The sequence below is a fragment of the Muscardinus avellanarius genome, assembly GCF_963383645.1.
Source record: "Muscardinus avellanarius genome assembly, chromosome: 2".
NCBI classification, from domain to species: domain Eukaryota; kingdom Metazoa; phylum Chordata; class Mammalia; order Rodentia; family Gliridae; genus Muscardinus; species Muscardinus avellanarius.
Genome location: NC_137787.1, coordinates 54,997,064 through 55,014,596, shown reverse-complemented (window position 1 = coordinate 55,014,596; position 17,533 = coordinate 54,997,064). Strand labels below are relative to the sequence as shown.

The 17,533-nt window shown below is 39.0% G+C and overlaps 1 protein-coding gene across 2 annotated transcripts in view; it reads left to right on the top strand.

Annotated features, from left to right (window-relative positions):
* ITGA4 (integrin subunit alpha 4) overlaps positions 1-17,533 on the top strand; it is a gene marked incomplete at both ends in the record, with an annotated part of 85,378 nt that overhangs the window by 64,533 nt on the left and 3,312 nt on the right. Inside the window, 7 exons of one of the 2 annotated variants that reach the window (XM_080689783.1) lie at positions 8,763-8,913; positions 9,776-9,871; positions 10,505-10,584; positions 11,484-11,573; positions 13,724-13,814; positions 15,909-16,016; positions 17,135-17,257. In XM_080689783.1, coding sequence (XP_080545909.1) covers positions 8,763-8,913; positions 9,776-9,871; positions 10,505-10,584; positions 11,484-11,573; positions 13,724-13,814; positions 15,909-16,016; positions 17,135-17,257 — 739 coding nt within the window. Of the gene's footprint in view, positions 1-8,762; positions 8,914-9,775; positions 9,872-10,504; positions 10,585-11,483; positions 11,574-13,723; positions 13,815-15,908; positions 16,017-17,131; positions 17,258-17,533 lie in introns of both variants that reach the window. The other variant, XM_080689782.1, reaches the window with a different exon arrangement.

Here is a 17,533-nt window from a genome sequence, read left to right as displayed (position 1 = left end):
TTACAAGTGTGCACCACCCCACCCAGCTTTACATGTTTTATCACAATAAAAATTGCTGCAGCATCTCATGCAGACCTTGAGAAAGCTGGGTCAGGGGACTCGCAAGGGCATAAATCCCCCATGAAATATGTCTAGCATTTCCTTCTTCAGAAAATTAGTTTAGGATTATTTGGATTAATACGTATAATTGGAATTTTATGTATAAGCATTATAACTAAAATTGATGGGCAGTGGCTTGTGAGAGACTTAGGCCGTAAAGATTTTTTCCCCAAGGATAAAGTTTGAGCAAAAGATTAAGTTCAAACTGACCTTAGTTTGAGCCAATATATAAGATTCAGTTCAAGCTGGCCTTGTGATGAGACAAAACAAACTTTCTATGATTATTTAAAGGTCTGGCACCCTGCCCTGAAGTCTTTTAAAGACTTTCTGTCCTTGAAGTTCCTGTTTGCATGACTATAAAGATTGTAACAAATCCTGAAAAGTGAGAAGTAAGAGAGAAGCTGGAGAAGCTTCCATCAGAAAAAAGTTCAAGAAGCTGCCATCTGGTCTCGTGTGTCAGTGTCGTCTCTCTCATGACCTCAACTCTCCTCTCACCAGCACACGAACCTTGACTCTTCCTAGGGCTGGACCCCGGCAAAAAATACCTACTTTTAATTTTTCTGTTTTTGTGTGTGTGGTACTAAGGATGGAATGCAGGGGCATTCTACTTCTGAGCTACACCCCCAGCCCTGTATTCTTTATTTTGAAACAGGGTCTCACTAAATTGTGGAGAGGCTCACTAGCTAGCTGAGGCTGGCCTTGAACCTGTGATCCTCCTGTCTCAGTCTCCCAAATTCTGGGATTATGAGTTTGTACCACCACACCCTGCTTTCTACTTTGAATTTCTAACAGTAAGTGATACTGTTTCTCTTGATCAAAATATCAAGCCTATTAATGATTTTAAGTGGCAGCCAACAGGTATGGGATATGGTTTTCATGTTATCTATATGTAAACACCCCAAATGTTGGATAGAAATGCAGGTTCCTGGACTGTAGAGCATCCATATCAAAATCAATAGGACCAGGCCCAAACCTGCACAGTTAATAGGGCTCTAAGTTCTTATCACTCTGAAACCTAAGAACCAGTGTAGTGCAAAGAACTTTAGATTTGAGGTCAAACTGCCCTGGTTTTGCCTACCATTTTATTAAGTGAAAATTTTAGAGAACCTTTTAACCTCTTTAAATTTATTTTCTCATTGTTAAATTAGCAAAACTAGTACCTACTCTATAAGATTGTTTTATTAAGTGCAATAATGCATGCCAAGTGCTTAGTACAAAGCCTAGTACAGGTGAAAGTTCAATAAAAATTGTTACTATTGTTTGTCAGGTACAGTGGTAGATGCCTGTAATTCTAGTACCTGGGAGGCTGAGACAAGAGGATCACAGATTTGAAGCCAGCCTCAGCAACTTGCTGAAAGCAAACAAGGATTTCAGTGAGTCTCTCAGCAACTTAATGAGACTTTATTCCCAATAAAAAAATAAAAATAATGCTGGGATATAGATCAGAGGCAGAATGCCCCTGGGTTCAGTCATCCCTAGTACCATAAATTAAGAATAGATAGTGGTTGATTGACCTAAGGGTGTAACTCAGAGGTAGAATATACCTGGGTTCATCCCCAGTACCACACAAAATAAAAATTATTACTATTTTTATATTTCATCTCCCTCCACATTTCCTCATTTTTCCCCTATGTTTTAGCTATCCACAGTCAACTGTGATCTGAAAATCTTAAGTGAAAATTTTGAGAAACAAACAACTAATAAGTTTTAAATTGCATGGTGTTCCAGTGGAGTAATGCAGTCCGCAGAGTGCCTGGCTCTGTCCCACTCACACCTCCTTTTGTTCCGTGTGTCCACGCTGTACATGCTACCCACCCCGCTGGTTCCTTAGTAGCCATCTCAGTTATCAGATCAACTGTCACAGCATCACAGGACTGAGTTCAAGTCACCCTATAGAAATGGGCCCAAAGTATAAGGGCAATTATGCCAGCAGTTTTACTATGGTATATTTTTGTAATTGTTCTATTTTATTCTTAGTTATTGTTAATCTCTTCCTAGGTCTAATTTATAAATTAACCTTTATCATATGTATCCTGTGTACAAGCAGATAACATGGCTTATGTAGAATTTGTTATTATCTTCAGGCATCCACTAGGGATGTATCTTTTGTGACTAGTGGGAGGGGTTACTATACATTAGGTTTAGTACACTTAAATTTCTTTTTCTTCTTTTTTTTTTTTTTTTTTTTTGCGGGTCTGGAGATGGAACCCAGGGGCATTCGACTTCCAAGCTACACACCCTGCCCTATTTTTAAAAATTATTTATTTTGAAACAGGGTCTCACTGAGTTGCAAAGGGTCTCACTAAGTAGCTGAGGCTGTCCGCAAACTGCGACCCTCCAGTCTCAGCCTCCCGAATGCTGGGATTACAAGCATGAGCCACCATGCTTGGCTAAATTTCATTTTTTTTTTGTCATTTGACCATAAATTAAAATATTGTACATTCTGAGCATTGTTCTGCATATGCTTATGTCCTGAGAATACTGCTGGCTCTGATACTCTGTGTAGTTTCCAGTCTGAGGAGGTTTAAAAAGGCAGGAACCCCAGTGTAAAGTATTGGGTGTCAGATCTTTGTGTATCAATTAGAAAAGGTGTAAACTATTTTGGTTACGTAAGTGAGAGTTGATTTAAAGAATTTTTTTGTGTGTGTGGGTCTGGGGATGGAACCGAGAGGCATTTGACCTTCAAGCTACGTTTCCTGCCCTATTTTTTTATTCTTTATTTTGAAACAGGGTCTCACTAATTTGCAGAGGGCCTCACTAAGTAGTTGACGCTGTCCCCTAACCGTAATCCTCCTGTTTCAGCCTTCCGAATGCTGGGATTACAAGCGTGTGCTACCACACCCAGCTAAAGAATTTTCAAACAAAACCTCTTCTGATTTTTTAGATACACTGAGAAATCTTTTGACAACCTTCTTTGCATTTTTAGTAAATTATACTCTATCAGACATAAACATGCCTCTCCCACTTGGGTGTCCTGTCTCCCTTCTCAGTAACAGTAGGCAAACTGAGACCATATGTTCTACACATTCTCCCGGTTGTAATTCCACTGGCATTAATGGTGTTTATGTATCCCATATTTATAAACCTGTTTTAGGTGAATGTATTTACTCAGAAGCCAGTAATAATGAACTGCTAACAGTACACTAAAGAGTGCCCGTACATGCGGTCTCCATTTTTCATTAAATTAATACTTCAGCTTGTATGCTTAAACTCTCAGGACAACAAACCACATTCAAGTGGATTTTCACTACAAAATAACAATGAGCAAATAAGGCTTTATTAAGATCACAAATATAATAGCAGGTATTAGCCATTACATAGGCAATTTAAAATGAAACATTTTGCCAGGTGTGGTGATGCATGCTTGTAATCCCAGTACTTGGAAGGCTAAGACAGGAGGATCACAGGTTCGCAGCTAGCTTCAGCTACTTAATGAGGCCCGCAGCAACTTAGTGAGACCCTGCTTCAAACTAAAAAGTGAAAAATAGGGCTAGGGGTGTAGCTCAGAGTTAGAATGCCTCTGGGTTCAATCCCCAGTACCGTAAAAACAAAATAAAATGAAACATTTCATATAAAGTACTTCTCTTCTGTGCTTCTTCCATGCTTCTCGAATAGGTGACAAGGACTTTCCTTGAATGTTTGCTTTCGTAGCCATTAATAATGCTTTTAATTGCAAGCAACAGAGTACCTGACTGTAGAAGACTTAAACAATCAAGGCATTTATTTTTCATAATAAACACTCTGGAGCGAGGAGGTGGTTACAGGTTTTCTGAGCAACTCCCAGAGACTGGACATTGATAGTTGGCATTCCTGTTCTTTTGTCTTTTTTTCTCAGGGGTACAAAATAGCTGCGGCAGTACCAAGGTTCCCAGCAAGAAAAAGGCACAAACTTTTTTGTTTGTTTGTTTTGAGGTACTTTTCAGGAAGGGAGTGCCTCATCAGACTTACTCTAATAACCAGACTCCAGTTTCCCATGCTCTCCTCAGAATCTATCATGGTCATATTAGATCAGTAACGATTCACTCCCTCAAGCTGAACTAAAGGGGTCTTCTGCACTGTCAAGGGAACGCCACCTGCCACCTGAATCATCAGGGTCTGTTAGCAGCAAGGTGGGGAGTCACTGTTGGGTAGACAACAGGCAATGACTGACATGTGCCAGTGTGCAGTGTGCCCTCAGCCCCAAGAACTAGTCTAAGGAAACTACCCTTCTAAAAATAGTTTGTAGGAACATATGCCTCTCTGACCTTGCCAAGTTCTGGGAGGTTGGAGTGGGGGCTTTACTCACTAAAACATGCTAATTCCAATTCCATTCCTCTAACCCAAGTGCTTCTGCTGCTCTCCCTTTGACCAATGTGAGGTCGCCTTTATTCAGAAAAATCTTCTTAAATGTCAAGTAACTGATCTACGGTAATAGGCAAGAATCTTTCAGCATTTTCGTTTTCATTCTGGGAGTCAATAGTAAAGACAAGCAGGGGATAAAATTTCACTTGGACCTGTAGACCACTTGCCTCAGGCTGCTCTTTTGTCAAATAAATGCATCCTGGATCTTGACACAGTAAAGTGTGATAAGAGTTTACATTGTATTTTACTCTAACATCTTGATTAAAAGCCAGTTAGCTATGAAGGCCGAATTCATTTTATTGAGACAAAGGGCATTTATCCCAATAAGTCCTAGGGAACATGTCTTGCAAAATAAAACTCTTTTATGCACTCAGGGAAAGCATAAAGCCTGGCGCTGCAGTATATCATTTTTCTATTTTTTTCCTCTTCCACTTATTGAGTTGTGATTCTGTGTGTACACAGTACCTTGATTTGTCTAAGGGATATGGATTCTAGGCTGCTTTGTAAATTTCAGGGCTGCATTATGCATGTTTTAATGAAGAGTGAACTCTGCGTCCCGGTGAAAGCTCTGGCTCCTCTTGTCGTGCTTCCAGATGTGCACCTGGTCCTTTATGGAGTCTCCCGTAGAAAGCGGGTGGGGATCGCTCTGACAGCATCTTGTTAATGAATCAAGATATGGAAAGACATACATGTAAAAAGAATAGGATTGTAATCATGGTAACCTGGCAGAACAACTTAAAAATGGAAAATAAGCCCGAGTCTCACTGCTGAAATGTGAACCCCATGTTTCTCTCTAATTTGCTGTTGTCGTGGAACCTGGGTGTTTATGCGGCGTCTCACCTTCTGTTGCTTGTCTAAGTGCCAACTTCTTTCCCAAAGGTGTTCGGTGACTAATGCTTTGGTGACAAGCCAGAATATTTTATAAACGTCTATTTCCAGGCAGCTCTTCTACAAGTCTTAATTAAACTTTAATGTCAAGCTGAAGTTTACTTTCAGAACCTCCTTAGGTCCCTTTAGCTATAATATGTTTGCAGAGTGGCAGGGGAATATAGGACAGCTATGTTCTCACATGTTTCCATTCTCCCATTTAACATGTGCCACCAAGCAGACGGGGACTGACTTGACCCAAGGGTAACAACTCCAGAATGAGTCGATCATGACCATCCTCTGGTTCCTGATAGCACACAGCCATGCAGATTCTCAGACCCTTCAATGATAGTGTTTAGAATAACTGACTTATGGATTACTACTCATTATTCCAGTAATATTTGCTTCTCCAAGCCAAGGATCCAGAGCTAGAGGTGGCACCTGATTTGGCTTTTAAAGAGAGAAGCGATGGCCTGACTTGCTTAAGGAGGAAGCAGTGTGGGTGCTGGTGGTTGGCAGTGGGCAAGGGCTGGAAAAACTTCTAAACATTGTTGATATTTAAGCTGAATCTCAAAGAACAAGTTAGCCAGATGGGTAAAGAGAGTGAGGTGTTTCAGGCAAAAGGCAAGCATGAATTCAGGCAACATCCTAGTGTGTTCGGACACCTGTGTGTAGGTGAATATGGCTAGAGGAACGGAACATCTTGTGCAATGGAAAATGCGGCCAGGGCTAGCTCCTGAAGCTTCAGCTGTCATATCAAGGAGTTGGGACTCTTGTCTCAAGGCACTGTAAGCTACTACACAGGTGCATGGGATTGTCCAGTTTGCTTTGTTGAAAATGACCCTCTGGCAGTGTGATGATTAAAGGAGATTTATTTTTGTTTTTTGTGGACCCAAGGGTATTCTACCTCTGCACCATACCCCTAACCCCTTTATAATTTTGAAACAGAGTCTTGCTAGGTTGCTGAGAATCTAAGCTGCTGAGGCTGGTCTTGAAACTATGATCCTCCTGTCTCAGCCTCCCAAGTATAAGTATATACCACCATCCTTGGTCAGAGAGAAGGATTTAAAGAGAGAAATCGCTGGGTGGAGTAGTGTAGGCTTGTAATCCCTGTGCTTGGGAGGCTGAGACAGGAGGATCGCACAGGTTCAAAGCCAGCCTCAGCTACTTAGTGAGGCTCTCAGCAACTTAGTGAGATCCTGTTTCCAAATAAAGTTAAAATAGGTCTGGGAGTATAACCCTGAGGTAGAAAAGCCCTTGGGTTCTACCTCCAGTGCCACCAAAAAATAAATAATAAATAAATAAATAGAGAAATCAATTGAGGATATAATCCAAATCAGCTTAGATCCAATCATTACATTTTCAGACTTTATTTTAAAAGGTTTTTCTTAGCCAAGTGTGGTGACACATGCTTGTAATCCCAGCATTTGGGAGACTGAGACTGGAGGATCACAGTTCACAGACAGCCTCAGATACTTAGTGAGACCCTTTTCAACTCAGTGAGACTATGTTTCAAAATAAAGAATAAGGAAAAAGATAGGGCAGGGGATATATAGCTTAGAGGTCAAATGCCCCTGTGTTCCATCCCCAGACCTGCATTAAAAAAAAATAAAAGGATCTTCTTTGCAGTGGCTAGTCTAACTAATCAGAATAGCAGAAAGGCAATATGTCTTTACTATGCCCAGGCAAAAGCTGGGTCCTTTCCCTGGTTTTCTAGAGCCCTTTGTTCATAAGTCTTTCCTACATACTTAAAATACTTGTTTATGTTTCCTTACAAATCAGTCGTTTGCTGTATCAGCTTTAGGAGGAAGTAGAGTGTTTTAAACAATTATGTATTAGGGAGCAACATACAGCACCTGATTTATTGTACAAGAGCCCTCAGTCATAGTCAGTCACTCGGGCATCTGCAAGTGATGCTTGAAAGAGGAAGTTCTGAAACCCGTTCATATACTGATGTATTCTTTCTCTTTATTTCGCAAATAACTATTAAGTACCTACACTGCTTTTAGTAATTTCACGAGTGGTTTATTAAAACACTGATAACTTCTTTATAGAAAGATCAGAATGATATAATTTTAATATCATAGAAGAACCTTCAAAGTTCTAAAATGCTAGTTGAATATTTACCTGTTTCATTATTATGACTGTCTTCACCTGAATGTTTTACTTTGGGCGATTTTCTTTTCTAGTTTGAGTGACTTTTTTCTAATTTTTAAATTATGAGATAGTCAAGAATATGCTGTCTTAAGGAAAGTTTATAAAATCATAACATGCTATAAGTGAACATTTTCTTTGGTATTAAGCTAGTCTGACTCTTTGGGACAGAAAATGGGTTGTGTAGAAATCTAAAACACCCTGTGGCTTTAGAACATTTTAGCTGTGGCCTTTGTATAAATTCCTCAAGACTTCATGCCCTCATACTTAAAATATTCTGAGGATTTCATGGGCTGTGCATGATCCATAGTTACCTTAACTGAATAGTAACATTACTGTCAGTGCAGATGAGGCTTAGAAATGCTGAGTGACCTTCCTCCCCTAAGGACTGGAGTCAGGACCAGGATTTGAATTTAGTATTTGGATTTGTAGCAGTCTTCACAATTCACACTAAGGTTAAATATTTCTTCAATTTTGTTAAAATAAGGCCTTAGTTCTTGCTAGAGGTAGTCAAGCATCCCACCTCAGAAATGAATTCTAGTCCAGGCAGATCTTAGTACCACTTACCTGCTGGCCTAACACTAGATCTAACTCATGCTTTTATCACTTCTACCAAAACAGTTCCTCTGGCGGGGCGTGGTGGCTTGCGCTTGTAATCCCCGCGCTTGGGAGGCAGAGGCAGGAGGATTGCGCGGTTTCGAAGCCAGCCGTGCTGGCTTAAGAGACCCTGTTTCCAAATACAAGGTATAAAATAGCTCTGGGAGTGTAGCCTGGAGGTAAAAGGGCTTCCGGGAACCCCAATACCACCAAAAACAAACAAACAAACAAACAAATAAACAAAAAGTTTCCTCTGTTTTCTCCCTTTATTCCCAGATCCCTCCACTCTTTTTAGCCTTTTTTTTTTTTTGATGGTAGCTAATTCAGTGTCTAGAGAAAGACTGAAAGAAAAGTAACAAATGCTTTGCCTTTAGAAAACATTGCAAAATAATGAGGAAAATATTAAAATTACAGGAAATCAGGCAGAAAAGAGGTAATCCAGAAGAACACTTTTATTATAACTAATTAAAAACAACATATTTCTTTGGTAATAACGGACTAAATTTTTCTGAAACATGAGAAGTTGAATTCTATTCATATGGATTTAAATCTGCTTGTTTGAGGTCCTTCCCACAGTTTGTTTTTCTAAATTAATACATTTTGTTCTGCATAAGTTTTATATGTGTGTGTATTTGTGTGTATATGTATGTTTCCAGATATATGGAATCCAAAATTAGAACTAAATAATATGGCTTCATTTTTAGGCCATATGAAAATAAGACCTACCTTGCAGTTGGGGGCATGAAGACATTGATGTTGAATGTGTCTGTGTTTAATGCTGGAGATGATGCGTATGAAACAACTCTGCAAATCAAACTACCCCCGGGCGTTTACTTTATTAAGATTTTAGAACTGGTAAGAGCTACAAACCATAGTAGCATGATACTCTTAGAACTTTAATTTTTTAAAAAAATGTAAGTGGTATAATTCACTCCATTGGTTTGGGATATAACTAGTTGAAACACATGTTTTAATATCAAGATTTACCACTCAGACTCCTAGTTATTCTGGGACTTCCTCCATCCTCCAGCTCAGAACGGGACAGCACCTGTTCCCTATGTTAGTAGGAGAGGTCTCCTACAGTGTTGTGACTATGCATCTCTTCCTCTGGTCCTTGCCTGGGAAATATTGGTCCTCCATGCCAGGCACCCAGAGTTATTGCTCTTGATTTTGAGTTCACACACTCTCAGCCTGCTTCCAAAAGGACAGTTAAGACCTCAGAACATGCAGTCTTCTACCATTTCTGAAGTCTTACTGTCGACTTGAGTTGAGTCTTAGGCAATTTTTCTTTTCCCATAAGAGTTTTTAAAATACACTAATTGTAATGACAGTTATTGGGATTAAGCACCTTTAACACATGTGTACATGCCAGACAGAAGTGAGCTAATGAAATACAGACCTTATGGATTCTCTGTATCCTGAAAGTTCAAGGATTCAGTCTTTGGATTAAATGGGGGATATGCCAAGGTGAACAGAAACTACAAATCTAGGAAATTTTATAGAGAATTTGCATGAATGTAAGAATTCACAGACACAGTTACATCATTTATTTATATTTCTACTTATATACCCCCAAAGTAAACATAAAGTGGTTTCCTAGGAAGGTAAATAATTCTAGCATAACTTGCTTTTCAAAAGCCACCCATAAAAATCTTTATTTTATATTGATTTATTTCCATTCCTACCTAAACCATTTGTTTGATTTTTTTCCTTTTAGGAAGAGAAGCAAATAAACTGTGAAGTAATAGATAAGTCTGGCATGGTAAAACTTGATTGCAGCCTTGGTTACATATATGTAGATCATCTTTCAAAGGTAAGCACTTTCATTTGTTTGTGTACTAGCATGTATAATATATTTTCTACTTTTATGCTAAACATGTATGTATATATGCACATATATATTTTTAACTTAGGAAAGGTAGCTAAGTGATATAATGAAAGCAAAACTAACTGGGCCCGGAATCTTTGAGCTTTGTGTTTATATTCTTGGCAATGTTCACTGTTAAAAAGGGGGGCCACGTGTTTATGTTGAAATGGGCAGGTGAATGTGTCAATCAGAATTCTCCTCTCCTGCTCACTCTTTCTCAACACTCCCCCCACCCCAGGTGGCCCTGTCTGCCAGGCATGTTACCTCTACTATACAAAAAGGTGTTTTTGGCAAGAGTCCTCACTCAAGTTGTTAAAGCATTCTTAATTATGTCCGTCTGGACCTGCCTGTCTTTACGTTCAATAGGCTTTGTCTCTGAATGCTACTCGTGGAAATGCTTGCACTTGAAAATTGCCATGAACTCAAGAGCTTCCCTGTATCTTACTGCCAAGGAAGGCTTCTAGAATAGTTTCAATCCTATATTTTATAGAAAATTAACTACTAATAAAAATTAAATTCAGATTGTGAAACACGTATTTTAGATTACTTAAAAATGATCCTTTCCTCTCTGTTTTACAGATAGACATTAGCTTTCTCCTGGATGTGAGTTCACTCAGCAGAGTAGAAGAGGACCTCAATATCACAGTACTTACTTCCTGGTACAGTTCATTGTGGAAGAACTGATGCTAAAAGAAATGTACCCTGTGTTTGAAGGAGGGCTTAGAGGGAACCATGGAGCTGTATCCCACTAATTTTCCCTAAAAGAAAACTTCTCTTACATGATCTTCTTTAAAAAAAAAAAAAAGTAAAAAAAAAAAACTCTGCCAGGGGTAGTAGTGCCCACCTGTAATCCCAGTACTTAGGAGGCTAAAACAAGAAGATTGCAATTTCAGAGCCAGCCTCAGCAACTTAGTTAGATCTTGCTTCAAAAGGTAAAGGCCTGGGGTGTAGATCAAAGGTACAATGCTCCTGAGTTAAGTCCGTGGTATCAGAAAAAGAGAAAAAATACTGTCTGAGATTAGAAGCAAATGATAAATAATGAAAGAAATTTTCAGCCGGGTGTGGTGGTGCACACTTGTAAATCCCGCTCTTGGGAGGCTGAGACAGGAGGTTCGAAGCCAGCCTCACTGTCTTAAGAGACCCTGTTTCCAAATAAAAATATAAAAAATAGGTGTCTGGTCGCTGGGCGTGGTGGCGCACGCTTGTAATCCCCACACTTGGGAGGTGGAGATAGGAGGTTCGAAGCCAGCCTTGCTGGCTTAAGAGACCCTGTTTCCAAATAAAAATATAAAATATAGGTGTCTGGGAGTGTAACCCAGAGGTAGAAGGGTTTCCAGGAACCCCAGTACCACCAAAAAAAAAATTTTTTTCACCAACTCTGTCCTAAAAAATTATTTCTGCCACATCAGCTTTTATCCCCAAGAGCATTAAATAAAGTTAAGTATACTACTAGTAGTTGCTCAGTATATAGTATAAGTAGTCTATAGTGTGTATTTAGTTTTCTCTGCAGATGATTTGTGTGCCTGATGGATTCTAACAGGGTGTTTTCTGTCTCTAGTGAAAATGAAGGGGAAATGAACAGTCTCAGTGATAACAAAGTGACTTTAGCAATACCTCTGAGGTATGAGATTATGCTGACTGCTCATGGGTAAGTAGTCAGAGGCCTCTGTAAGTTTAGAGTCCATTTTCCATCCTATTGCTTCTTACACTAAATGACAAAATCATATCCTCAAAATGAAAAAGATACTCTGTCTCTTAGCATCTACCTCAGTGCTACAGTTCCACGGCTAGCTGATCACTGTTTTGATGGACTCTGTAACCACCCACAATCCTACATCAAACCCACACCCAGCTGGCAGAATTTCTTACTGGAAGAACAGGAGTAGGATTTCTCCTCAAGGGAAATCCTCTACAAGTTGCAGGGCACAGTCAGCCTTTGAGCTGTTCACTGTGCAATCCAGGGATTATGCAGTCTTGCACCATTCATTTTGCCTGAACATACTCCCAGTGCATGTGAAGGTCAAAGACATGTGACCTGGCCAAATCAGCTTTCTCCAGGACCCACATTTATCTGTATGGTAAGTGGGTCAAGACAAGAGAAAGCAGGCTGCGAGGTCTCCCTCATCCACTCTTCAAACCAGTGCCTTACAGAGCTCTGCATCACAGCCCTCATGCCCGCATGCCTGGCCACCAGGATTTCAGTTATCATTGAGTGGATTCCCTCTGATTCAGGAATATATGTGGAGAAAGAATGAGAGGAAGGGCTACAAAAACCACTCATGGTTTCACTGGCCATCATTCAGGCTGATAGTTTTTGTCTAAAACCACATTATTAAGCAAGGTGTGATGATGCATGCCTATAATCTCAGTACTTGGGAAGCTGGAACAAGAGGATCTCAGGTTTGAGGCCAGCATTAGTGACTTAGCAAGACCTTGTTTCAAAATAAAAATAGCTGGGGCTGTATCTCAGAGGTAGAACACCCCTGGGTTCGATCGTTAGCACCAAATCAAAAGACAAACAAAAAAACCCACATGTTTTTTTGAAACACAAGATGAGATACAGAACCAAGTGGACAAAAAAGCTCTTCCTGTGCTTCACATCAACAGTCCCAGACCATTTTAAGTACCCATAAAGATGCCATACAATTACATAAAGTGTCCAAAACCAATAGAATTGAGTAGTGAGATTTAATAGGAAAAGGGGGGCCATTCATAGGAACTGGAGGTCATTCAGTGTGGCAATTAAAGGCAATTGCACATTTCCCAGTTTTGCATATTTATCTCAGTGCCCTTGTTTTTCTCAAGATGAATGCCCTCCCATTTTTCCTCATTATTTGGGGAAAGGAATGTTCTACAAGTATTAAACTGTTCTAATTTTTTTCCACTTAAGAGATCCCTATATTAGCTTTACCTAATATAATTCATATATATCCTAGATAAACATTTCTCAGTGTTCTTAGCTGGCCATGCATATGTTTAATCCCAGGTTTAAAAAAAAACATGCCAGCCTTATATTTTATATTATTTTATGTGGATCATCTGGAAAATGGCATACATTCAGACTGTGCTTTGTGCCCTTCCCCTACCCCACTTCCCCTTCACCCCTCCCAACAGTGAGTGTCGAGGTTGACCATGCTGCATTCATACTTTTAAACATATTCAAATGTAGCTCCTCCATTAATCAACCTCAGCCTTCTTCCTCTCCTACCCTTCCATTCTAGCTTTGCTGAGATTTCCCCTCCATTATCTGGAGTCCCAATGGTATTCCTAATACTCCCTAGTTTGGGCATATTAGAGAAAACATATGTCCCTTCTCTTTCTGTGCTTCAGTCTTGTATTCTAACAAAACAATTAACTATTGGTGTTTGAACTATTTTTCAGAATAATTGGGATTCATTATAAATAACCATTAGGAATTGGGGATGAAAAAAAAATGCCTCCGTCTAATATAACCAAATTTTGAGTTATAAAAGCCCTAGGAAAAACTAAGGATTTATCCCACCATTACCAAATTTGCATGCATCATTTAAATGATTGAATAAAGAGGATGAAAGGCCAGCAGAATGAACCAGGAAGGGTTAGGGAAGGTAAGAACAGGATACTGAGGTGAACAAACATTTGTCACTCAAGGCATTGCATATGGCCTTCTCTTTTGATTTTTCAGTAACATTTTGATTTGACCAAGAAACCAAAAGTACTCCATGGTGCCTCTTAGTCAATGAACACCTCAAGAAAAAGGCTTCTGATAGGACCTCTTCAAAGGAGACAGTTAATTTGGTTTGTTTTTGTTCCTATCAGGTTTGTGAACCCAACTTCATTTGTGTATGGATCGAGTGAAGAAAATGAGCCTGAAACATGCATGGAAGAGAAGATGAACTTCACTTTCCATGTAAGCAGCGCTGATTGTGTTGGTATTTGTAACAACTGGAAGGGATGTTACTGCAGAATTGCTCCAGGGGATATCCCATCCCTACCATGTCCTTCCATCTATGACCAGAGTGGGCTGCAGCAGCTGATTTTCTCTCATTTCTCTTGTCCCTGGTACTCAGGTCCATGTCTCCTCACAGGACACATGGAAGGGCATGCGGGGGGTGGGGGGAGAGGTAACAGCTGGAACAGGCAAAGCTGTGGGATGAGCAGAATCTGCCGGGATGGCAGACAAGGGAAATAGGCTAAGGGAAGACATTGCTAAGGTCAGTCACTGAAACCTCTTCATGGTTCAAGCTTTAGCATAGTCCTAATGTTACAAGTAAAGGAAGCTCCTACCTCTCCCATCTCTTATTAGGGTCGAATTGGTTGGGCTTCCAGGCCTCAGGTCTATGACCTGTGACAAACATTGATCAACTGTTGAATAATATTTTTAAAAAACAGTGAATACCATCATAATATATAAGTATTATTGTAATCATATAAAGCTTCTATTACAAAATTTGTGCAGTCAAATTGAAATTCTGGTTGTGTTATACTGATTAGTGAAATAATGTCTACAAAGATATTTTTGAATCAAAAGCATTGTCCACATATTCTTAGGATTGTATACTAATTCATAGAATGTGAGTCTTAGATTAGGTATATTTTGTAAGGTAATGCTTTTTAAAATGTGTATTAGAATCACTTGTGGTACATAACCAATTATTGGGCCCTGCCCCATCTGTGGAAAAGATTGACCTTGAAATTCTATCAATTCTATATTTACTGAAGATTTTGTTGTACTCGTATACCATAATAATTGAAATAACTTTTTGAAGGTCCAAGAAAAGCTTGTCAGAACTCAGTGGGGGTTTGTACTTTTGATAGACTAATAAAACAAATCATGCTAGATTCTAGAAGGCCTATTTGTTCATTTGCACTGATTAGTTAACATATTTTCTAATTAAAATACAATAGCATGACTTCAACTGGAAGAACTTGCAGTCTGCAAATTATCAGGTGAATAGGGCTGAAGCACAACTGTAGTTTAGACTGATTATTTGCTGACATCAAGAGGACCTTGGTGGAGTCCTGGGCACGCACGGCTGACCTCTTTTTCTGTAACTGCTCTGAGTTTCTAGGACTGAGCAGTTACCAACCATCCCACATCTAGAGGCATTCTGTTCTCCGCCTCTATGTCATGTGCATTCCTGAGGAGTCCTCCAGGTCTGTGACTCATTCTTTTACACTCAGATATCATTGCAAATCTTTTAAATAATTAAGCCCTATGTAATCAATATTTTGGCCCAATCTTTTTTCAGGGATTTTTAATCCCCAAATTTATCACCAGTAATGAAATATCACCCCTCTTAGGTATTTTTGAAAAGTATAAAGAACCTGTTATCTTCTCTTGAAACCCAATATCATACCCGTTTCTAATTTTTTGAATTCATTACAATTATTCTGAATAACAATTTTTCCACGGATAATTATTAGCATATAATAGTTTTGTGGGAGCATCATAGGCTTTGAAAATATAATATCAACAATTTGGTTCATGTCACTTTATAGCTTTCACCTTGGGGACACTGTGGACACCTCTTAAATTTGTCTCTAGTTAGAGAAGAGTAAACACATTATAGCTATGAGGATCAAGTAATCATGTTTAACTTTTTTGTGTTGCCTGGGATTGAACCCAGGAGTATTTTACCTCCAAGCTACACCCCCAGCTCAGTTTTTTTCTTTATTTTGAAACAGGGTCTAAGTTGTGGAGGGCCTCACTAAATAGCTGAGGCTAGCTGTGAACTCAGATCCTCCTGTCTCAGCCTCCTAAGTAACTGGGATAACAAGAGTATACCACCATACCCCACTAGTAATCATGTTTTAGAAATATATTAAGTGTTATGCAAAATAAAAATTGATTCATGGATATCCTGCCTTCTTTTGCTGAGTAGTTGCTAACTGAAAACCTCTACCACTATATATGTTGCATAGTCACATAAAAATTCATTGATTTCTGTACTTATATTTATGAAAACTATTTTTAAATTGCTTGAAATTGTTCCCCTATCAGGTTATCAACATGGGCATTAGCACAGCTCCCAATGTTAGTGTGGAAATAATGGTACCGAATTCTTTCCTCCCCCAAACTGATAAGCTGTTCAACGTTTTGGATGTCCAGGTAAAAATGTGTTCCTTGTATCTGACCTTTAGTAGGTATGTGTTAATACTAGAACAAATGCAAGCCAACCATTTAATATTACTAAGCTGGAGGCTTCTGTTCACTTATTTCAGTCATATTCAAAGCTTGAATTCACCATGCATTCATTGAATATTGCACATTGCTGTTGAACAACAGTGGAACCCCACTGCATTTGACTTGTACATCAATAAAACTTTGTTCTGCCATCTTTATTGAGTAATTACAACAAATTTTGCTTATGAAATGGACCTGTGGAAGTAATGTAGTTGGTAAAATTCTCCATGAATCTTGAAGCCACTGGTAAATGGTCAGAAATAGAGCCTTTTTAAAGCAATATTTACATAACTACATGCAAACCAATTTTCTTAGGTTTATCCATTAGAATTTACCTCTCAATATCAAGAAAAAGCTATTACCAATAAATCCAGGCCTATTTAGAGTATATATATATATACATATATATATATATATATATATATATATATATATATATATATATATATATATATGATTTTTTTTTTTGCAGTATTAAGGATGGAACCCAAGGGCATTTTAACTCCGAACTATACCCCCAGCCCTATTTTCTTATTCTTTTTGAAACAGGGTCTGAGTTGCAAAGGGCCTAAGTAGCTGAGGCTGCCTGCGAACCATGATCCCCTTGTCTCAGCCTCTCAAATGCTGGGATTACGAGCATGTGCCACCATGCCTGGCCTGAGATATGATGTTCAAAAGTCTTACTTGAACTCTAGATTTAGGTATTTAGGTATTAGAGTATGCTATTATAATGTATCATTTTGTGTGGGTATAGAGCCAAAGAAATGTTTACTTTTAGGCTTTTCAAATGTCACTTTTCTCATTTTTCCTGCTTTCTTAAGGTTAAGACCATTTTGTCATCTTAGTGCCTGTATCCAACCCTTTGCAGTTTTGCTGAGTTTTTGCCAAAGATTTAATCTCCCTGAAATAATTCTGTCAAAAAATATTTTTAGAGTTCCTATATATATTTTAGAAAAGATAACCAATGGGGAATTTTTAAGACTATGTTCTTTTCTTCTTTCTAATGCTGAAATATGTTTTCTTGCTTTCTGTCTGTGTAGACAACTGCTGGACAATGCCACTTTAAAAGTTATGAAAGAGAGTGCACATCAGAGCAGCAAAAGGGTGCAGTGGAGACCTTGCAAGGTATACTCAGGTTCTTGTCAAAGACAGATAAGAGGCTGCTGGTAAGTTTCAATGCTTCTGGTTGTACTTTCTGCTAACAGAGAAGTGAAACCCTTAGGACAGGGAGTTGGAGCTGTCAGCTGAGGGGTAAGAGAGGAGCAAGTAGGATTGGAGGGATGAGACAGAACCCAGGTTAAATACACATTATAGTTCCGTTATCTAACAAATGCCCACTCTTTCCAGCAGACCTGGTTCTAGATCATTGGGACAGCTTTTGTAGTATGAGATAAATTTTCATCTTAGTTTATGAAAGGAAACAGGGGAGCAGTCACCATGTT